A 23,599-nucleotide genomic window follows, 5' to 3' on the forward strand; every position below is an offset into this window, starting at 1 on the left:
CCCTCAAATGAATTTGAACAAAGATCTTTGAAAACAAGTTTGAGGCCGATCCGATGGTAAACAAAAAAGTTACATACAAACGTTTCTCGCGATTTTTCCACACTTGCGGGTGGAATTTCCCGTAACCCCGTCTTAACGTGCACCTACATCACATAAGGTAGCTACAGTGAAAATTTCAGCTTCCCAGCTCTTACGGTTTGGGCTGTGCGTTGATCACCAATCAGTCAGTCAGTCAGTCAGGACAAACAGTTTTATATATAGAGATATATGTATCATTGTATCAGTTTAACGGAATAGTAAGTGTAAATTATTAATGAATGCAAAAAAATTGAGTTTTAAATATATTTGTTCTATATATTATTTATTTTCTCTGTTGCTCGCAACTGAATCGGATTTGTTTTCCAGAACTTCGAAGCAGGAAAACAATCGAGGTATGAAAATGTTGATAATTCGCGGAATCACTTCACGTTATTCGAAAACGAGTGGAAAACATGTCGGAAAATAAAGTAGATTCTTAATGCATGCAGGGTTGATGAAGGGATCTCATGTGTTGTAAAATGTGTGTTAAATATATACTAAATTTTATTATAATTTTTAAGTTCATCAAACAAGAATTGTTATTCTTTAAAGTTTCTCGAAAAGGTAAGTTATTTGCATTAATCTAAACAAGTTGAGCTACTTGCAACTTAATGTAAGATAAATAATTCAAAATACTTTGAGGAGAAATTCGTTCGATTTGGCAAAATCCTTTCAGACTTTGCACGCGAATTCCCAAAGACTTTAACGCCCTTAAATGGTTTGTTTGCGTGGCGGCAATTAGAAAGCCTCAACAACCGCAGTACTCCGCCAAAAGTGCGGCCATTAAAAAACAAACTTTAAGCGTTGCACCCACACCTCGGACAAACTCACGCCCCCCGCCCCCCGCCCACCACCCATCACTCTCCACCCACCGACGAGCGGAGAACAAAAACCATTAAAACAAATTTAATCGCACTCGAAAGTAGCGAGCAAGAAATCTGCGCAAATATCAAAAGTCGAAATAAAATGCAAAAAGTTTTTATTTTGACGCTGGCGCTTCGCTTGATTGTAAATCGTTAGCCGAGCGTCCCCGGAGACGCCTCCTGGTCACGGTAGGTGTTGCTACCGGTGTGGGAAAACTCCCCCCCCCCCCTCTCTCTTCCACCCACAGGCTGTAAGCGTTTACAAGTTAATTTTCACATTGGGACATGACTGGCTCGGCCTCCAACGGGCAGACATCGCTTCAGTTGGGCAATTTCCTCGGCACTTTTGTTTAGTTTTTGATTTGACTTTTACTTTTTGTCGCTGCCTGGCTGGCTGGCTGGCTGGCGGTTTTTCGGCTAATTATCATCATTTTTGCCAAATGCCTGAAGCGATTTCAGCCAGTCACGAGCCAGTTTTTCTGCTCTTTAGACGTGGGCGGCGGGGCTTGGCCCTGGCTATTATGCGGCCATCAACATAATTTGTTGTTGTTTGTTGTTGTTGCTGTAGTTGGTCGCGACTTGTGTGATTGCCAAAACTTTTGCTGTGATTTTTATGACCAAGAAACAATCAAAATTTAATGAGCGGCGCCAGTTTCCTTTCCTTTCATTCTTCTTCTTGTTTTATTTTTTTATCCGCTTTATGCGTGTTTATTGAAAAATGAAATACTCGACGCAATCAAATAAATGCACAAAAATGTGCAAAATAAACTGCTCATCGCTCCGCGGCAGGCATTCCGATTCCACCCGCATTTGCACGATTCGTTAAACAAAGCACACGTTAACAGGCGAGCGAAGGACAGACGCACAAACATCCTGGGCGGTCAGTTTCAGAGTTGCCCTGCGGCCAAATGAGACCGGAAATGCACCCCCCCCCCCCCAAAAAAAAGCAGGCAACACATTTGCTTACCAACCGGTGCGAAAGTATGGGTGAAATACCTTTCATAAGTGCCTGGCTACATTTGCTTTCTGATAGCATTTGTTAGGAATCATATATGTATATACGAAAAACAAAAATGTATCTTTAGAGTTTGACTTAAGTTCAATAACTGTAATAATTGTTATAATAAAGGATATTTACATAGTAGCTACAAAATCGCTGTAAATAAAGTTTTAAATATCAAAAAAAATATATAAAATTTTGGCAAACTTTTGGGGCACCTATATTTTTAAATTGATTATATTTCCAAATATAAATAAAAATTACAAATTTCTGAAATAAAAAGTCTTATAAATTAAAGAAATAATACCAAAAATTGACCCATTTAAATTTTAATAAAAGAAAATTGTGTACACACAAACAACTAATAAATATTACATTTTCCTGAAGTTTCATATTTTCTGTTTAGTTTTATTTATAAAGAAATAAAAATGAAATATATTTTATATCTCTTTCGAATGGGTAAGAAAAGTTATTTAAATAAAGAAAATTAAATCTTTCACATCTCTCTGTCAAACTAAAAAAAAATTTATTTAAATAAGCAGACTTATGCAGAACATATCAGAGTAGATAAAGTTCAGTCTGTCTCTGTATTGTTTCTTCTATATCTTCTTTGTGTGTTGCATCAAATGCTTTTAACTTTTATTTGCTTTACACATTTTTTCCATGCACAGCCGTTGTTGTTGTTGTTATTATTGTTGTTCTGTTTGCCTGTTACAACTGCCGTTTCGGACATGTAAAAAAAAACATAAGGAAAAGCGTTGCCAAAAAAAAGGACAAGAAAAGCTGCAAAATTGTTGGCAAATATTGAATTTGCAACATATTCGACTCATATGTCACAGCAGAGTCCTGCGGCAGGACAATGGATATGGAACTCCGCATTGTCAACTGGGGAAACTGGAAACTGTCGCGAGTGAGTTACAAAAGGTTTGTGTTTACCAACATTCCAATTGCCGATGTTTGCTGTGGGGCCAGGTGGAGTTGCGAAACGGTTTGCCCACCTTTTTTGAGTTGTCAAATTTGGCAGCTGAATGACCAAATGTTGCACAGCTGTTGTGCAAATAGTAAACCATTAATTTTAAGTGTTGTGTGAAAAAATAATTCTTGCCCGAGAATTTGGTTGCCGTGTAGACCTGTGTGGAGTGGAAAGAGGGAATTATTCAAGAGCTACGTACTTAAGTTTAAGGTGCTCAGCACCTAATCATATTGGCATTCTATAGCTAGCATTCGTTGGGTTACAAAATATATTATTATTCTTATTGTTTAGCTTTATCTCAATCAATTTTCCAGGTAAATCTAACTGGGAGCTAAGTTTTATTTAAGCTGTGATACATAAAATATAGTATAGTTCGTTTGTTTAAAGCATGAATATTATCCACATAATAAATTTAAAACAAGTAAGAGGATCTAGTCGGGAGCTACCCTGAACCCTCTTCTTCCAACGGGCGATAGGTATAAAATGAAAGATACTTGATAAATATATATTTATCTAGAAGCTACATGTCAAGTTTGGTGACTCTAGCTCATATTATTTACCAAAATTGCTTAAAAAAACAGGATTTCGATATCGATTTTTATCGATTACTTGGAAACGGGGCAAGTTATCGAATATCGGAAACAAAATCTGCGCGGGCACTAGAAGGGCCTACAGCTAAAATTTCAAGTATCTAGCTCTTATACGTTCTGAGATCCTTGCGTTCATACATACGGACGTACGGACGGACGGACAGATGGCCAGACAGACGGACATGGCTAGATTGACTCGGCTATTGATGCTGATATATACTTTATGGGGTCGGAGATGCTTCCTTCTGCCTGTTACATACATTTGCACAAATACATTATACCCTTTTTACCCATTTTTAATAAGTTCAGGGTATATAAAATCCAATAAAATTACGAATAATCCCTCAAAACTGAACTAAAATAGTAGCTAATATACAGAGAATGCGTTCACATAAATACAAAAACTCTTGCGCTTTGCTCCAAGCCACTTGACTTGCCAATATAACTATACGTTTTCTCTAATAACTTCTCTGTTTCTTTACCGATCTTAATAAAATGTTCAGAAGTAGATCTTATTGTGCTATAAAATATTCGCACATTATCAAAAAGACATCATTAACATTTTTGTGGTTTCAATCGATTTATTTATTTGATTAACAAAATGAAAGATACCTGATCTTTAGACACGTTTACGGACAGACAGAGGGACATGACTTGACGGCTATTGATGCTGATCAAAAATATATATACTTTATGGGCTCGCAGATGCTCCCTCCTGCCTATTACATCCCATTTTCAATGGATTCAGAGTATAAAAAATTATATTAAAATATTTTCAAATAATTTTGAAGGCTTTTAGGAAATTTCAAAGTTGATTAAATTATGCATAAGTAATGTAACGAAAAATGCATCAACGAAAGATCTTGTGGAAAGTTAAGCTCCAAAACGATCTCGACAAAGTAATCCTTTATAGTTATCGCAAGCAGACCAACATCACATATGATTCGAAAATAAAATAATATTTAGTAAATTTCTTACTAATCCCGTTTGGTCTTTTCGTTAATTGTCATCTTGCTGACCGTAACAGAAACTCTCGTGTCATGTTTTCACCCTTACGGGAAATGCGGAACAACCCTTGAAAGACTGTCGCCAGAAAATAAACTTGTCTCTTAATTAAAGTTAAGCCCACAGCGGAGCGGCGAAAGAAAAGAGAAAGTCAAAAGTGGCCAAAACAAAATTAACAATTATGAATTTAACAAGAAATTATACGTAAGCGCCATGGCAAATGCGAGACAGCCAAATTAGATTTTTATTGTTTAAAGAAAATTATGCAAATTACGCTGCGGTACAAAGGCAATTAACATTAGCAGCATTCCTTTTATTGAGCTGTCAGACTTTGCAGCTAAATAATGAATGCTCGCCGGCAACCGTGCGTATGAGTAATCTGCGTTTAAGAGCTCCACAATGATTATGGCTCGACAGAAATGAAATCCGTGCCGCATCTTCTTCGACTTGCGGCTGCCTTCTTGCGGTCGTCTCAACCTTTAGCCAGCTGGTCAAAGTTTTTGCCCATAGACTGAATTATTCATAGCGGCAAAGGAATTTGGCGAGAGGCGGCAGGTCGACAAGTGTGCGGGCAGCGGGCAGCCTCGTCCTCGTCCTTGTCCTCGTCCTCGCAATGGAAACGCCTCGAGCGTGTAGTAAACTAATTACCCCCGCTCCAGCAGCATGTGTGGGCGACTCTTGTCTATTTGTTTGCTTTGTTGTCGTTGTAAGGGACACTAGACGGGGACATGTGCTGTTCTTGTCTGTGCCTTTTAATAGTTTCATAAGCTCCACTTAAGATTCGCTGACACATGTTCCCGGGCAGTCAAGTGGCTGTGCATATATTAAACAGGGACCAGCCCCAGTCTCACAATCAGTCCCATTTACGTTGACATAAATTGATATCACGGCGTTTATGTCTTCATTCAGATAAGAGACCAGCACAGCCTTTGCCTGGGCGTGCCATTAATTGACATATTTATGAGGGTATCTCTAGCCATTTAGCTGCTCTGATTTGATTAAGTTGTCTTCTGTGTGTTTGGGTTGCTGAGCAGCAGAGTAGCTATTTAGTTTTCCAAAGCAAAACATGGCCAACCTTTTGAATCGAACAAGTTGCTGATCCTAATCCTAATTTGAAAAGTTTTCTTACAAGAATGCAGAGAAATGTATACAGCATTGGATTTTATATTAGAAATAATAATAATAAAAATAATAATAATATAATAATGATAATAATAATAATAATCATAATTATACCTATTAACTAAGAACAGTAATAACAATACAATTAATGTATGTATATAATCTCTATATATAAAACTGCTTGTCCTGACTGACGGACTGACTGACTGAATGACTGAATGACTGATTGGTGATGAACGCTAAGATCAGCTTCCTAGTTCTCACGGCTTGGGCTGTGCATTGATCACCAATTGGTCAGTCATTCAGTCAATCAGTCATTCAGTCAGACAGTCCGTCAGGAAAAACAGTTTTATATATAGAGATACATAATACAAATATTTTAAGTTCATGATTAATTTCCTGACTGCAAGATATATTGTCTATTATTTCGGTTTGGATTTTTGTGGATCGGATGATTTTCATATACATACTTCTTTGCTGCTTTCTCCAATTAATAAAAAACAATTGGATGGTCTTCAGATTATGAAACGTAACCGTGTCGAACGAACAATATTGCATGTGCAAAAGTTTTGGGTGATTCGCGCCAACTTCACGTACAAACAGAATCCAATCGTATTGCATATTTTCTGTGTGATTAACAAAAACTTAAAAAAAAAATATGAAAATGAAAAACTACTGCTAAGTTTAAGTCAGCTACTTGCTAGTTCGTCGTCAATGTTTATGTGTTCATATAAACTTTTACAATCATTCCCCCCACTTGTAGGTCGAATTTCCTAAAAATCTGACTTAGAGCTCACATCTAACCCAAAAGGATGATATATAGATCATATGATCCGCTTACTTAATTCAAAATATTATACTTTCAAGTAAAATCCCACTCTCTTATATTGAAATTAGCTTTGTGTGCAGATAAAACTTTCTTTTTGACTTAAAGCTAGTTATTTCATTCAGGCTTCAAACTATTTAAAAAACTGTTAAAATGTGGTCTTCTTCAAATGTCTACCCGGGAAATAAAATACTTATGCTTTAATTTCAAAAGAATTTTCCAAAGGTATAGCAAGTTTTGAAAGAGCTGTAATAGAAAATCGCTAACTTTACAGTCAACTTTGTATCTGAAAACAAAATATATGAGTATGTATTCAATTGAAAATCGAACAAATTTGATTGTCACCAGAAGCAGAGAATTCAAAGAAGGAAATCCCAAGTTGTATTTGCTTAAAGGCTTCTTAAGCCAGTTGAGCGCGCGTTCATAACAGATGACCTCATATTTGTGCGCCCGTTCGTAGTAGAAGAAGTTTGATTTCTTCGACTTGTATGCCATTTTTTGTGCTTGCTTTATGGCAAGCACAAAGCCAAAAGGCAAACACACTCGAGTCATAAAAAGATGCCTGCAGACAAACAAAGCGACACAGTCAACACACGAGTGCGCGTATAGGGGCGCAGACCATGCCCAAATAAAGATCAAATGTCAATATGGAGGGGGCCGCGCTAAATGTGGCCAAAAGCAGCCAAAGGAAAGACAAACAACAGCCGCTCCACCAAAATATCTACAACAATTTCTAAACGCTGTCATAAAAATGAAATGAAAACAAGCAGAAGGCAGTCAGTCCCCCGTTTGGACCAAAGACGGGGAACGGGCCTGATGCAGAAGATGTAAAAAACTTAAGACATTCAATAAGTTTACTTACAGCTTAGAACAGGGCATCGAGCACAGCGGTCACTTGGCTTTGGGGGCTGGGAGGAGGAGGAGGGGGGGGTGACCTTTTTATCGCTCCAAATATGTTTATGACTCGGTTTTGGTGGGTCGAATGGTTTCCCTAGACTGCTGACAGCTTATAAATCTCAGACTTTTTGTGTGCGCTGTGCACATGAAATTGTTTTTAACGACAATGTGTGTCCACGTAAATTATTAGTTTAATAAACGTTAGGCACATAACAAATAATTGCCCGAAAGGCCAAAGCCAAGTGAAGGTTAAGGATTAGCCCTAATAATAATAGCTATTTTGTTTGATAATGTATTAGCTGTAAAGAGGTATAATACAGTCAAAGCATACGAAGCCTTGCGCCTTACTTGCATTTATGAGAATCGCATAGAAAAGCAATGTAAACAATTTTTTTTATTTTTAACGCAGCGATAAGTCTGCTCTTGGTAGAAAAGAACAAACACACGCATAGACATAAATATAAATACTATATAAATAAATAATGTAAATTGTAAGTGTGGACGTTGGGAGATCACATTACAAAAGAAATTTCAGTTCAAATTTCACAGATGACCCATTCGTAAACTAAGCCTATAGCCTTAATTTAATTAATTGAATAACATGTCTTTTGTAATTCATTTCTTGAAAATTATTAAAAAACTAAAACTTGCACTAAACGACGTCTTAATATATATATTATTCAAAAGATGCTAAATATGCATTACCTATCCTTAACCAGTTTTCTCTGCCCCTAAATGTGCACATGCATGCGCTGAACCCTTTGGCGGGAGGCGAAAATTTATTTTTCAATTAATATGAAATCAAGCATTAAAATTGAATTAGCAACCGAAACTAAGCACAAATCTTGTTGGTTGGCTGGCTGGCAAAGAAAACTTGGCAGTAACTTTGGCCAATTAGAAAATTACGACAGCGACAAGGACAATATGTTGCCTACTTTGCGGCAGCAACAGCATCTTGAGAACGCAAGTCCCGCCCGGCAAATATTGTTTAGTAATTTTGCCGCGCTTATTTTGTATGTTGGCCGGCGGGCAGACCTGGCAAAAGTTCAACTAACAAACAAAAGCGATAATTACAAGAAAACAGGCGAGCAGGCAGTGCCAGGACTGCGCCAGGACACAGGACACAGGAGCAACAGCAGCCAGGAGCAGGACAAGCAGTAAACTTTGTTTGTCAGTTGCGTATGCGAATGCAAATAATTTTACAAAAATGAAAAGCAGACGACAGCAAAACTTTTACGTAGATTCAACATTTTTGAAATCTATACGAATAAGCCGGAGTCCTGAGTCCTGAGTCCTGTCAAAAGCGAAAGGGTTCCTCTCCTCACTTCTTGTCGTAGTTTATGGTCCTGTCTAAAGGCATTTAACCTACGCCACTATAATTCACGCCATTTTCAGCGGCATTTAAATGCAGCGCGCGCGACTCGCATCCTGGCATCCTGGCCGTCCCGGGGTTGCCGCGTCCCGGGGCTTGGCTCCCCAGCTGGGATAACGATAAGCCAAACATGATTTTACGACAATGTTATTACCAGGCAGCCAACGGAGGTAGAACAGGTCCCGGAGGTCGGTGGATGGATCCCTTGTATTGTATGTTGTGTTTGTTGAGACGTAAAAGGCATTTTGGCTGGCTGGGCTAGGTCTGGGCTAGCCCTGGGGTTATATGCCATGACGCTAACGTCGCTGTGATTGTTTAAAGTTATGAATAATTAAATATTTGAGCAGGTTGCGGACTCCGAATCTGTAGCTGGGTTCGGGTGTTCCCCATTAGGTTGATGGCCGAGGGTCTGGCGGTAAATTCCTATATATCGTATCGAATGGTATCAACAATCTGTGAACCACTTTGTATTATCCTTTATCAAGAATTTTCTTTCTGCTATCACAGAAAGCATTAAATTTTATTATCATGAAAATATAGAGAATAAACATATAAATCTGGTATGAAATAAAAGTAGTGTATCTATAATGTCTACCAATCTATCTATACAGAGATAACAAATTATGAGTTGATTTATTTTATTTCTTCTGGGCTTTTATCTACAACTCCTTTTTCAGATTATACAGAAAAAAAAGTATTTATCTGCCACAACCCTCTGAGAATTTACCACCCCTTTGCTATTCAGTTATTTACGGGCCGACCACAAAACGCTAATGCAAATAATTGCCGTCCATTTCGAGTGCATTAAACTGGAAATTATGTGCACAGCCGCAGTTAATTACACAAAAAGGAAAATAATTAAACAAAAAAGTCATTTTACCAAAGTTGGAGATGCGGGGCATCGATCCCCGTACCTCTCACATGCTAAGCGAGCGCTCTACCATCTGAGCTACATCCCCAGTTGAAAACACACGAAAAAAGAGTCTTTTTTAAGGCAACAGAATGTCTTACATTGATTTATGTGTTATTTTATGCATTTAACCTTGAATTTTCGGAAAGGGTCATGCATTTTTTAAAATATAAACTGGTTGGCTGCATAATAAATAGATATTTTGGATTTGTGGGCTTTTTAAGATAGCTTCAAGATTATAACCACTACCTGGCGATCATAAATACATGAGGCTCAATGGTCTAGGGGTATGATTCTCGCTTTGGGTGCGAGAGGTCCCGGGTTCAAATCCCGGTTGAGCCCGATGAACTTTTTATGACTTTTTTTAAATTAAAATTTTAATAAAAAAAATTCTATTTAGTTGTCAGTAGTATCTCTTATTATCTTATTATCTATGTAATCTTTTGACAATCTCTGTATACTTATTAAGAATGCTGATAATTACCCAACCTCATGTGGGGTAATAAAAAATGTTTATACAAACCAGTTTTTTATTGTTTCACTTACGTTTCTTTATTGTTCATGAAACCGGCTAGCTTTGTCAAAAACTACTTTGCTGACATTTCTTGCATAATAAAATCGTCTGATCATGAATATTTTATCTCTGAGCGCACCTTCGAAATTTGTTTAAACAATTTTGTGTCTCGTTTACCCTAACAGAAGTTACTATTAATATGTCGCTAACTGTGTAACGCATTTAAGATGACAACTTCTGTTATTGAAATGACCGAACAATAATTTAGTCGTTTTAGGATAAAGCTTAATCATGCGTAACACCACAAATGTTACCGAAAAAACTAGTCAGGTAATATTTAGCTTCATACCATTCGTTGATAATGAATAAATCACCACTTACCCAGCTTAGCATTTGGATTAATACTATTAATAATACCTTTAAAAGTAAGCTACTGGTTAGGGTGATATCACTAGGTCTTACTTCTGGTGTATGACTGTCAGGGTATTTTATTCGTCACCAAAGTTAACTTTCCTAACTTGTTTAAAAACGTCTTTCAATTGCCATTACCATTAACCACGGTGTTATTTGCATACCAATCTATTTTTAAGCCGCTTGAATTGCACTTTTATCGCCTATTGACCACTAAGCTGGGCATTTTTCGGACGGGGATGTAGCTCAGATGGTAGAGCGCTCGCTTAGCATGTGAGAGGTACGAGGATCGATGCCGCGCATCTCCATTACGAGTCATTTTTTTTATTGTTTTTGTATCAAATATCTTATCCTTATATAAAAATAATATCTGTGCTCTGTGTCTGTAGTTTTTTTTTAAGCTAGTTCAAGCTTTTGTTGAGTATACGTTCGTTAAAAATTAATTGATTACAGGGAAAAGAAACAGTCAGACTGCACCTTCACTTTATTGCTAGATTTTACCAGGGAGAAACGGCAAAAAATACACTAAGCTGGAAATATAAATAAAACTATTTTTACCATTAATTTACGATTTGCTTAAAAATGTATTTCAAAAAACGCTGCAAATATCAAGTTGAATTTTTGATATTTTATATTAAAGACAGATTCATAGTTTTTACAGGATCGAAGAAACAAAACACAAATATATTATTTGGATATTGGTTTCAAATATTTATTGTTATTAACTCGTTAATTACAAAAATGGTTCAAAATTGATTAAAAAATTCATCGAATTGGAGATGCGGGGCATCGATCCCCGTACCTCTCACATGCTAAGCGAGCGCTCTACCATCTGAGCTACATCCCCGTATGATCATCGGCTGCCCCAAAAGCATTTCATTCCGCAAGGTTGTTCAACTTTTGCAAATTAACCGCTGCTTACCTTTGGTACGATCTGGAATGAAACAACCCATAAAATGTACCACCCAGCAAAATCTACCACCCTCAGTAAACAAAAGAAATTAATTTACGCATTTTCTTTTCAGTTGCATTTTCGCTTTATTATTTATTCTCTTTTAAAAACTGTCAATATTTACACTTGGCACAGGTTTAGTCTACCATAAAAATTACAAAAATACACACTCGCGCAATTTTCATTTTATTGTATTGCTTTGTTTTCTTTGCGTTATTGTTTTGAGCTTTGCACAACGTCTACAGCATCCGCTCCGACCACCTGCCATCTGATGCATATAATTATGGAAATTTCGAAGTGCGTCTCACCCGCCCAACAACAACAACAACAACAACAAATGACACCCAAACGCAAAATCAACGCAAGCAGACGTAACGATTTTGTCACTGCAAATAAAAGTTGCTACAAAACAAAATGATAAAACAAATGGAAATCTCTGGGGATAAGGATCAGGCAAGCCACATTTGCATAAACTCAAAACATGCCAGAATATTGATTACATGCAGACATCATTCAAAATCTGTACTTTTGCGCGCCCAATTTTGATACGGGTGGCAGCACTGTCTCGCATGCAACCCTGCGTACAGCTGTCTTAATCTCACATGCAATATAAAAATAAAAGTTCTATTGTGCATAATTCGTTTAAGTTTATGTTTTTACGTGTGTTATTGCTATTAATATAAACAAAAGCGTTAACAATTGCAAAAGTGAGAGGCGCTCGAGAATGCTGCAACTTCAGCTACTGAGCTAAAACGCTCTCTTGCGGTTTCAAACAACAAAGAGTACAAAAATGTCCTGCCACTGGCAACTACAATTTGTCAACTGCGGCCAGCAAACGTGATAGGCGCTGCCTTAATAATGAATTAAGTTTATATTTATGCATACAAAGTGTACATATAGTATTAAGTTTTGTAATGCATGAACGTCGGGGACCAGCCACAACAGCTGCTGCAGCTGCAGCTTCTGTTGCCGGTGTTTCTGCTGCAGCAGCAACAACAACAACAGGAACATCGACAACAACAACAACAACAACTGCCGGCTCCGAAGTGATGTCGGCTACAGCTTCGGGCACCGATGCGGCTGCAACTGCTGCTGCTTTGCAGGAGCGCAAGAGATGCCACACAGGTGGCCCAGGTGGCCAGCAACAACAACGGCACCACAATGCGAATGGCCCACCAAATGCCAATAACTGGTGAGCTACAATTTCATATATAAATCACATTAAATCACATCGCTTACACGCAAACATATACACATATATACACAACAGGGCATGCATTAAGGACACACACACACATATATGTACGTATCTACATCTCGTCCCCGTCCAATAGGAAATTTCAAAAAGTGCCAACGTTCGCACAAAACGTTATGATAATGAGGCAGGCCATCAAGCACAGCGTCGCGTTGCTCTCACATGCCTGCTAATTTTATGTGCTGCCATCGCCCAGGATCAGAGCCCGGACAGCTCGTGGCACAGCCTTGCAGCCTAGTGGCATAAGCATAATGTGTTGTACATGCTATTTTGTACGCGTCCTGCTAAAATAGCTTGCCTTAACGAATTTTGTCCGTGTCCTGTTTAACATACTCGAGTACCTTGTTGAGCTTTGCCGGGCCCATCTCCTGCCTGACTGCTGCACGAGCTATTTAATGTGGACTGCGTTAACAAGGCATCCAATTGGGAATCTTTTGCTTATAAGCTGAATAACAGTTTTTTAATGTGAGCAGCTGCATTATAGCTGAATAAGAATCAAAAATGGCTTTTACATTTCAAATTAATTCTTCACAACATGCATAAAAATTTATAAATTTAAGTCCAACTAGACTAATGCTCATATAGTTGACCCTCTTCTAGTGCTTAGCAATTTCATGTCCTGCCCGTGCCTAAACTGTGTGTGTGAAATATCCCCAAATTATTAGCTTTTATGCCTGGTCCCCCACCACTTTGCTTATGTCCTGCCACATCTGCAGCAGCTGCAAAAAAAAAAAAGTCGAAAATGCTCATAATAAATATAAAATGGCAAAAACGTGTCGATTTCGTATAACAACTTGAAAATGATTTGTTTCACAGTCTGCAGCGCATATTAACTTCGATTTTCAATTCGAAGCAGCAGCAGCAGGAGCAGCAGCTCATGTGCCACATGTAGCAAGGACTTTCCCCAGCGCCAAAAATTCCATTAGGCCGCAAATGTTGCCAAAAGAAAAAAAGAAAAAAAACAAAACAAAGCGACTCATAGACAACTTTTGTTGATGTTGTTTCTGTTGTTTATCTGTTTGTTTGCTGGGCGCTTGTCTCAATGACGTTGTCCTTAGCCATAGCCTGCAGCTCCGTCAGCTTCATCTTGTTAACCAAACAGGCTGCAAGCACCGCCACCAAGACAAAGCCACAAAAAGCGATTCAGTTCAGCCAAAAAAAAAAAAAAAAAGGTGAAAGGACTCTAATTGATGGCCTGACTGGACACAAGCCTGCTGCTTTTGCATCTTGACCATTTCCGTTGTCCGGATCTGCATGTCTACTCAATTTTCCGACAAATGAGTGGACGTCGTCATCTCGACTGGTGTTCAACTCACCTTCCAGAAGCTACCAAAATTGATTGGAATTTACAACATGCGGCTACAGTTTTTTTTAGCTTTTAATTTTTTTGCCTCGCAACTCGTCAACACTTCAGCATTGAGCTTGTTTGCGGCTTTTCCTGTTGTTGCTGCTGCTGCTTTTTGCCCCTTGGTCCTGCCACATGGAGGCAGTCATAAAACTCTAACGAGGCTCTCTTCCTTGCGAAAGGATTACATAACATTGTCATGATGTTTGCAATTTTTAAGAACTTCAATTGATTTCAATATTTCCAATTTTCTAATTTACATTCGTTTCTACAAAATTCAGTTTTTAGAATTAAGCTCTTCAAGCAGGCAGACCCCTGACCGATAAGGTCCTTTAGTAAGGGTAATCAATTCCCCGCAAAATACTTTCCAAATTTTTGCATGAGCTTCGCGTTGTTTTTTCAACGAAGGAAAAAAAATATGTGACCATAGGTATTAACGTAATTAATTTCGTACCGCGTCACATGTTTCGGACCGGTAAAAAAAATAAAACCCGAGAGAAATTAATTATAAACAAATCTTTTCATGTCAGCAACGGAATTTGCGACACTTTTGCGCATTTTTCAGCTGCCCGCCGACAACTTTTTTTTAACTCAATTTCACAGCAATTTCTAGAGGGCCTCCCCTCCCCTCGTCCTGCTCCCACCCGCAGCCATTGTTTAGGGTCACTCAAAAGCACATTTCACTTATTATTAGCTCATTTATTACCACCAACTGCTGACCCTGGCAGCACCTGGACCAGATCCTTCAGCAACCCCTAAAAAAAATGTTGTTGTATAAAAAGGCTGCCCCGTCCGAGGCAATAAAAAAAATAAGAAGAAAATTCAAAGAAAAACTCTGTGGGTCGCGGGCATCTTAAAATTAACACATAAATTTTAAGTGGGCTGTGGGAGGCGGGTCCTGCGGCTATCCATAAGATACCTTCGGCTCACGCTTGGTTGGCTCGGACTCCGGCTGCGGCTGGACCCCGGCTATTGTCATTGAAATTTCCGTGCGAGTGCGCTCAGTGTGCTGGCTGTCAATTCACCTAGGCAATAACTTTTTGGCCAATTGCCGTTGAAACTACGTGACGCGCCGGGAAAAGTATCTGCCAGATACTGCCCCATTAAATGCCTCCGACCTGTTTATTGTCTGCAAATTAGCCCCACAGACTCAGCTGGAATAGTTGCAGGCTTGACGCAATTCTAATTATGCGCCAACAAATTAAAAATCCATGGAAAAAAAACTTCATTATCAACTCCATGCAGGCCTAAGCTACAAAAAAAAAAAGCTGTCCCATGCCAATCCTTATTATAACAATGGAACCCAAGACGGCGTCAGAGTCAAATGATTCTTGAAATGAAAGGAAAAACGCGAAAAGGCCGCTGCAATGCGGAAATAAATAAACGTCGCGAATCTCAGACAACATTTTGAATAACAAAATAAGCGCCAGACCCCAACTCGAACTGGAAGCTCTATTTGTAAGATCTGCTCTGTTTAGTTATGCATTTTCCCTGTTTTTTTTTATTTTATACTTCATTTTTTAATTTTCTTATATTTATTTTTCTCGTTCCCACAGGCGCCAGAAGAAGTCCACGAATTATAATACCCAATCCTGGCAGAACGGACGCAGGCAAGTTTTTCTTTTATTTTCATTTTCCCCCCCAGCATCCCCTTTCGTGCCGCGCCAAAAATCCTTCGTGTCAATCGTCCTGCCTGCCATTTGTTTGTCTCTCGCTCTGTGTTTTGTTTTGTTTGTTTGCCTTGTGTGTGTGTGTGTGTGTGTGTTCCCTGTGCTTTCTTTTGCTTTAACGCACGTTTGCACCTTTGCCAAACAGTTGTGTGTGGGTCGGTGGTTGGGTGGCTCTCCTGGCTGCTTGGGTTAGATTGCCCAAGGGAAGGCAACCACATTATTAACACTTGACTAAATATGCATTTCTTGGTGGACGCTGTTGACAGCAAGAAGCGCTAACAAGGTTTGCGTTAAGGGTTTGCAAAACAAAGCTGCGGCTATCAAGTGGGTGAATATAAATTACGAAGAATAAAAACTGCCCATACAAAGCTGACACTTGAAAAAGTCTTAAATCAAGCAAACTAAATAAAGCAGCAGTCAAAGTATGCAAAATTGCAAGATATAAAGGTTATTCGATAGAGAATTTTCAGCAATACTACATATTTTATCTGCTAAATGCGGTAATACCCAATTTCAATTGAAGCAACAATTTAGGCTCGAAGCGAACCGTTGCATATACAACTTGTATTCGAAAATCAAGAGTTATGCTTAAAATGTTTACCAAATAACAAGTAACCAGGTTTGAATCCAAGGCTAGTCTATATATGTAGTTTTCTCTTAGCCGAAGGCCAAAATAGCTCCTGTCATTAAAAGTTAGTTTGTCAGATTGTATCTATATACCTTCTTCTAGAGAATCCATTTCTATACGGAAATTAAAACTGTTCGATCGAATTTACTAGAAATATTCTACTTTCTTATTGCAAATAAGCTAACAAAAAGCCACTGCTTTGAAATATTAATTACTAACTAAGGCTTAAGCAGAAACCCTGATTTGTGCTTTAATTTTTACGAATACCTTGATTCGAACTATGAACCAAATGAACTGGCAAATTATGGTTGGCTTACAACCATTATTGAAAAAATTAATTATTAGATCATATTAGAAGGACATAAATGTTATGGCATATGTATTATTATAAAAAAAGATGTGTCGTCTAGTTCTAATAGCCGTCCGCTTGTCTAAAAGGTATAAGGCCTATTCTATATGCTTGAAATCATCAGACTCGGTCTGGGTATATAACACCATACTTTGGCTGGCAGCAACAACAAACTAAAACATTTGGACTGCAAAAGAGCTCTAGAGCATATAATGTGTGCATATAATGCATAATATATATATATATAAATATGTATATATAAAATATGTAATGTGCAAATAAATGTTCTTAATTAACTCTTTGGATATATACAGATAGAAATAAATAAAACAAAATAAAGTATTTCTTTGAGCGCAAAAAATAAGAAAAACTAAGAATTATTCTTAATAAAGAAAAACCAACATGCACTTAACAATTTAAAAATTATTTACTTAACTTACACTTATATCTGCCATGCAGCATGCGCTCAAGTATTAATCGTGGATAAAACAACAAGTGGAATTTTTGCGGACGCAGTCCCAACGTGTAACATCAAAAGTTACCCACCACCCGCCCGACCGGCGCGAGGGGCGACAGCCGCATGACGCACGGCTCGTAGATCGCGTTACGGCAAGGGTCCGGACCCTGGCCAAAAATAGTTGTATATCACCCGGCGCGCACACGTTTCAATCAAGTCGGACACCCCTTTAAATAGGCCTCGGATAATTTTGTTAGCTGGTTGTGATGGGCGAACAGACCAAAAGCCCCGGATAGAGCGGACGATGCCAATGTTTAACTCTCGTTGGGAGAACAGTTGTGTCAAATTTAAATCGACGATACGGTTTCAATAATCATTGTAATCGGAGATCGGAGTTAGGATTCGGCACATTACATGTGGTTGTTATTTTATCGATGATTTATCTTAGAACTATTACCATTAGTCGCCTACCTAAGCATTGCTGTTTATTAGACTGCCTAAGCAGTTATTAACCTAATATGTTTACATACATTTTTTTGGCTACATATTTGCCCTACTATTGGTTACATATTAATATAGGTTTTATCTTGATGGTTACGTTTGATTAGATATTTGGGGTTCTAAGACCCATTTTACTCATTAACTTTGACTTCCATTTTGCCGTTATAAGGCGGATATTATTTATCCCATTTTGCTTCTTCTTTGTTGACATTATAACGTTGTTCTACTTACAGTCGGCTCGCTTTGTGCGAACAAACGATGCACACAAGAGATATTTGATTTGGCCTTAAAGCCGATACTTAATTCAAGCAAATTACGCTTTTAGCAAAGCGATCGCAGCTGTTGATCTGTAAGAGAGTGAAATGTGTTCAACAAGTCAATATGATATCAGAATTGGGTTGTGAGAAAGTTTAAAAAGTTAGCTAACACTAAGTATGCACACTTAAAGTTAAATAGTTACAGCTGTGCTACATAGAGCACAAAGCCATATACATTAAAAATATATATGTATATTCGTGATCAGTTCTTACAATTCAATCAATCTATATGAGGGTTGATTTGATTATAATCTAGATAGATCTAGACCCATGTGGCTTTTTACATAGAATATTGACTAGGTGTTTTCAGCTTTGAGAATATATAATTGAGATATTCTCTACATAGTAAAAAAATAAATAAAATAGAGAATATCTCAATTTTATGACTCGACTCAATATTCAAACTTGTTTGAAATGAAAGGAATTGAGAAATGATCTGATATTTGTTAAGTTTAATTGGATCAGAAAAAAGCTGCATTTGTCTAAGCACTATTAAACAATTTGCTAATAACTTAAATGGGTTAATAGCTTATACACTATTGTATAACACTTTACTATTTAAACAATTAGAAAGTAAATAAATTTTCGCATAAGGGTATCAAAGAGCCCAATTTTATAGCATACTTTTAAGGGAAATATCTGGAAACTAGAACACAAAACTTCCTGATTTTTCTTTAAATGATTTTAAAATATTCACAGGCCAAAATATTTATGTAGAATATAGAAAATTCATTATTCATCGAATTCACTAAAATATAAACACTTTTAGTCACCTTAATATACATTATCACTTATTAATTACCTAACTTAATATGTTAACATAGTCTATCAATAGTTATTCATATGTATTAATATGTAATAACTGCACGTATTTCACACAGATACACACACACACACACACGCTTAATACGCACCTTGACAAGCCACAGGCTCTCGCAGGGATCCAAGAGTTTTGCCGTTTATTGGCAAAGAACTCAAAAAACTTCCTTCACCGCTTCGATTACGACCACAATAAATAGAACAAGTGACGTTTTACTCGGTTTGTTAGCTTTTAGAGCTTTAAGAAGAAGACAAACACAGGCGAAGTCCAAAGGTTGGTAGTTGAAATTCAACTGAGCTCAAGCATATAGCCTAACTGACTTTTATAGGCAGGACAAGCAAATGGCATGCGCCGAATTTCGTCCATACATATGTACTGCTGGCAAGTAAACGGGAGATGCGATGTTCCAGTTCCAGTTTACTGTTGCCCCCAACTTCATGTCTTGCTTATTGTATTGTTGTATGTAGTTTACAAACAATAATGCCAACACTCACACCAGGCCAGTATCGAAGCATGCAACAGCCAACCAGGCAGCGCTTGCAGTTGCCTACCTCTCTCTCCCTCTCTCACTCTCTCTCTCTCTCTCTCTCTCTCGCTCTCTCTTATTTTTTGGAAGCATTAATTGCACATTGCACATTGTTGTAGTTGTTTATGTTGTTTTGCTTGTATTTTATTTTATTTCCCAATGCGTTTTTTTTTTGCTTAGTTTTTCATGCGCACTCGCTCGCTCTCCTGTACTCTCTTTGCTGCAGCGCACTCTCTCTATCTTTGTCGGGTGCAGTCGTGCCAAGTGCTTCGTGGCCAAGCGAAAAGCTCGCTGACTGCGCTACTCCTTGGCTGTCCCGTCAGTCTCGCTCGGTCTTTTCAGCTCGCTCGTTCGTCGTGCGCTGCTAGAAGCGGGCAGCGTGGGCGGATGGTGGCTGCTGCAGCCCCCCTTCCACCCGCCACCACTGCACACAGTCGTTGCATCTTATTTAGTTACACTTTGGTGCTGTTGCTGCTGCTGCTGCTGTTGTTGTATTTTGCATTGTTTTGTGCTGTGTTTTGTTTTGCTGCTTGCCGTGCAGCGGCCGCCTCTCGGCCCGTGACTTCGTGTTATGTACAAGTCGTTATGATCCTCGGCTCGTCGCTCGTTCGTTGCATATGAGTTGGTTGTGTGTACGGTATTGTTGTTGTTGTTCTTCTTCTCGGTATTGTGTTGTGTGTTTTTTTGCACTTGCTGTTGTTGCCTTCGCATGCCCATATACCACGGCTGCTGCTGCTGTTGTTGTGGCCGTTGTTGCTATTGCTATTGCTGTTTTGCTCTCTAAACTACTCCAACTGCAGAGCGCATCCGTCGGTTAACGGCATTTGGCGACACGACAGCCACGCAGAAAGTTCTCGGGCCCAGCCTGTTGTGTAGTATTGTGTTGTGTATTGCGTGTTGTTGTCCCGGTCATAAACAGCGGTTGAACCGCTTCTACTTGTGAGGCCCGCGCGATTCCAACGAGGCAAAATCTAGAAATTATTCGAATAGGTCCAGTAGTATACGATTTGCAAATTCTAAATTTGTTAAATAAAAAAAAAAGCATTAGGCACAGATATACTATAAAACTTAACAATAAACTACATAATATTGAAAGAACATTCTGCATTTTTTTCAAATCTAAACTTTTCTGATTAGATACCAAAAAATAAAAAAAAAGATTAAATTAGTATAAACAAAAAGTAAAAGCAACGCAAAAAATAGTATTCATTAATAATCAAAAACGCTTTACCAACCAACTCTTAAAATATATACTACATCGTACTAATACAAACATTAATAAATTATAAAATATTAGGACCAAAATTTCTATAAGGAATTTAATCATAAAATCTACACACAAGCTTCCGTTTCCGCTGAAAAAAAAATAAAATAAACAGTAAATATCATAACACGCAGGGTGCTTCATACTTATTTCACACTCAAACACACGCACACCCTGTCAGCCAATTCATAAACAATTAAGTGTCGCTTCAAGTGGCGGAACGTGAGGTGTATTTGGGATGTGCTTTTGGACAATGTCGTTTAACGCCAACTGAATTATTGTGATTGAGTTAACTTATTGGACTTGAGAGTGGTCAACTTTGGCAATCGAATTGTTTGAGTTCTCAACAGACTGAATTAGTTGCGGTAATTAAGGCCCGTTTAGTATTTAGTTAGTGCTCTGGTAACAAAGTTGCCATTTAAGCGCGGCGAGCTGTGATTCGTTTTATTGCATTCGATTTTTAATGCCTATGTCCTAAGAGCAAAGCAAGACGAGCCAAGAATATTATAATTTTCATCAAACCACAAGGTGAGCTGAAGTTTTAAAATTATGTTTTTAGTCTATATAATAATAAGTATAGAGTTAACAAATACTCAATTTATACTTGTAAGCATGCCGTAAACAAGTTTAAAAGTGTGACATGATAATATCAACGCTTTATTTTTATGGTCTAGGAAAATTTATTTTTACTCGATCTTATCGATTTTTTCTTTTTGCTCTTTTTATTGTTTTGGATTACAAAATACAAGAAACATTTTTATGATAACTAAATTAGCTTAGGTAATGTTTTGCCAAACCTGGCTGAGTCCGCCAGACATTATCCTAACAATTTTGATAAATGATTATTTTTACTTAGTGCTCCTCTTGAAAAATGGTATATAAATAATATAAAATTGTTTAAAAAACAACCCATTCAGGCACCCAAAAAATTCCATATCCTTGGAGATACATTCATTTATTTACTCTTTATACTTTATATGCACGAGATAGCTCGATCCTTAAAATCAGTTAAGATATGTATCCATATAAGGATAAATTAGGATAAGGCGTAAATAAAAAACATTAAAAATGTTTACAAAAAAAAACTTACCATAAAACAAAAACTATTTTCGATATTTGAGGACCCAATGAACCAAAATTCTAGGTTTGCAGCCCTTTTACTTTTGCATAATGTTATAAAACTATTTGCAGCTAAAAGTTTATTTATTCATTCCTAAAATTTTATGTATTTCCAGATTTTATAAAGCTTGCCGCTTATTTTGAATCACAAAGCTAAGGTTGAAATATAAATCCGAAAGTAAAATGTTAAATCGAAATATTAACTGCTTATAGTTATGAAAAGAAAAACGCTTCTATTTTTATGCTCTGAATTTCAGAATATAATTTCTTTCAAGTAATAAAAAAGTAAATCCATTGAGTATTGATATCAAAAGTTTGTTATTTATAAAGCAAATTATCAATACGTTGATTTTAATATACTTGAGTCAATATAATATAATATATATAGATATAAAATAATCTTTAACGAAATGAGAACTATTACAATATTAAGTATACCACAACATATATGTTAATATTATTAAAAAATCCAGATCTACTGCCTGTCAGATAGGAATATCTATTTAGACCTCTAAGCTAAAAGATAAACCAATTTGTGAATAACTCTAAGAAGTAGAGACTACTTTAAGGAAGTAAGGTTTTTGCCAACAATTGATTTCTCATTTGCGTTCAAAGAAATGCAAATTAATAATTTTCCGAAATTATATTTATTTCCAAAATGATTTTCGCAGCAGTCAATTAAGTTCATTCAAATCATCAAATTGTGGACACATCCTTCTCTGGCAATTGGCAGAGCTTCCTTCTAATTAACGTAAACAAATTCAGAGCAGAAATAACAATAAATGTCTCTGGCAAATCCGCTTATGCGAGACGCGCGCATCTGGCAATCGAAAAGTTTGGCATTTTCATTTTTTCTTATTCTTAATTAAATCCAAAACACTTGCGTAAACTTTTATTATGGCCAAGACGGGCCCGTCGTAAGCCCAACAATCCACCTCCATCATACTCCATGCCCCATGCCCGTGCCCGTGCGCATTTGTCAATGTAGCAAAAGTGAAAAATTTTCATTTTTCATTATCGAGCATTATGAAAGCTTTGCGCACCGAAAAATGACAGTCAGCCAAGTGTCAGAGGACTGCCACGTATCCCATTCCCCTGCTCTCAGTTTCGAGTGCTAAATCATAAATATGCATCTAACGTTTATCTAACGTCTTTATAGCTGGTGGGGCTAGAGTCTCTGCCCATCGTTGGGCGCTCCTCGCCCCAAAAAGTAGACTTAAAAGTAATTTTACGTCTGACTAAACATTAATGTGCTCGATATTTTATTGTTTGTTTGTTTGTTGTTTCATAGACTTTGCAGGCCCCGCAACAAAACGACAAAAAGCGTAGCAAATTTGGCTACGAAACAAACGACAAAAAATTCCTGCCACTTGATTATGCGGGTTACTTACAATTCTATCAAAGTTTCGATTTTTCAATGGTCTCTTTAGAAAAGGAGCAGATAGAATGTTTCTTTTTGGGCTGGTTAAGGTTAAATACCCTTACGTATTTTATATATGTAAAGTACGAATTTATATTCTCTTATATATTTTCTCTAATTCGACCAACTCTCATGTACTACATTCGACCTGCAGCAAAAATGTGAATCAATGGCAAGTTTTATTAGAGCAAATATGTATACGAACATGTCTAAATCACATTTCGTGACAAAATTATAATGCCCTTTGATAGGGTATAAAGAATAAAATGGCACCAAAACTTTAGTCTTGCAATTCATTATTGCAGAAGCTGCTGTGAATTGTTTCCCATATATGGGTAAATAATGTCAACTGGCGACGATTTTACGTTGTTTGTTAACTTTTTCGTTTGAAATTTAAAGACTAACTTGTATTTTA

General features: G+C 37.4%; 1 protein-coding gene and 3 non-coding genes across 5 annotated transcripts in view; 2 read left to right on the plus strand and 2 right to left on the minus strand.

The window, feature by feature from the left end:
* Positions 1–9,612: 9,612 nt before the first annotated feature.
* On the minus strand, positions 9,613–9,685 carry TRNAA-AGC (transfer RNA alanine (anticodon AGC)). Its single transcript has one exon. It is a non-coding gene; the product is annotated as a tRNA-Ala (tRNA).
* Positions 9,686–9,906: 221 nt separating this feature from the next.
* On the plus strand, positions 9,907–9,978 carry TRNAP-UGG (transfer RNA proline (anticodon UGG)). The gene has a single exon. It is a non-coding gene; the product is annotated as a tRNA-Pro (tRNA).
* Positions 9,979–11,335: 1,357 nt separating this feature from the next.
* On the minus strand, positions 11,336–11,408 carry TRNAA-AGC (transfer RNA alanine (anticodon AGC)). Its single transcript has one exon. It is a non-coding gene; the product is annotated as a tRNA-Ala (tRNA).
* Positions 11,409–12,114: 706 nt separating this feature from the next.
* LOC135436703 (serine-rich adhesin for platelets) overlaps positions 12,115–23,599 on the plus strand; it is a 28,242-nt gene continuing 16,757 nt past the window's right edge. The window contains exons 1-3 of one of the 2 annotated variants that reach the window (XM_064694391.1): positions 12,574–12,705; positions 12,784–12,815; positions 15,670–15,723. In XM_064694391.1, the coding sequence (XP_064550461.1) occupies positions 12,814–12,815; positions 15,670–15,723 (56 nt within the window). In that variant the 5' untranslated portion in view covers positions 12,574–12,705; positions 12,784–12,813. Of the gene's footprint in view, positions 12,706–12,783; positions 12,816–15,669; positions 15,724–23,599 lie in introns of both variants that reach the window. The other variant, XM_064694390.1, reaches the window with a different exon arrangement.

This window comes from Drosophila montana, unplaced genomic scaffold (assembly GCF_035044405.1).
Source record: "Drosophila montana isolate Dmon_TW-CO22-7 unplaced genomic scaffold, ASM3504440v1 contig_3733_1, whole genome shotgun sequence".
Classification (NCBI taxonomy): domain Eukaryota; kingdom Metazoa; phylum Arthropoda; class Insecta; order Diptera; family Drosophilidae; genus Drosophila; species Drosophila montana.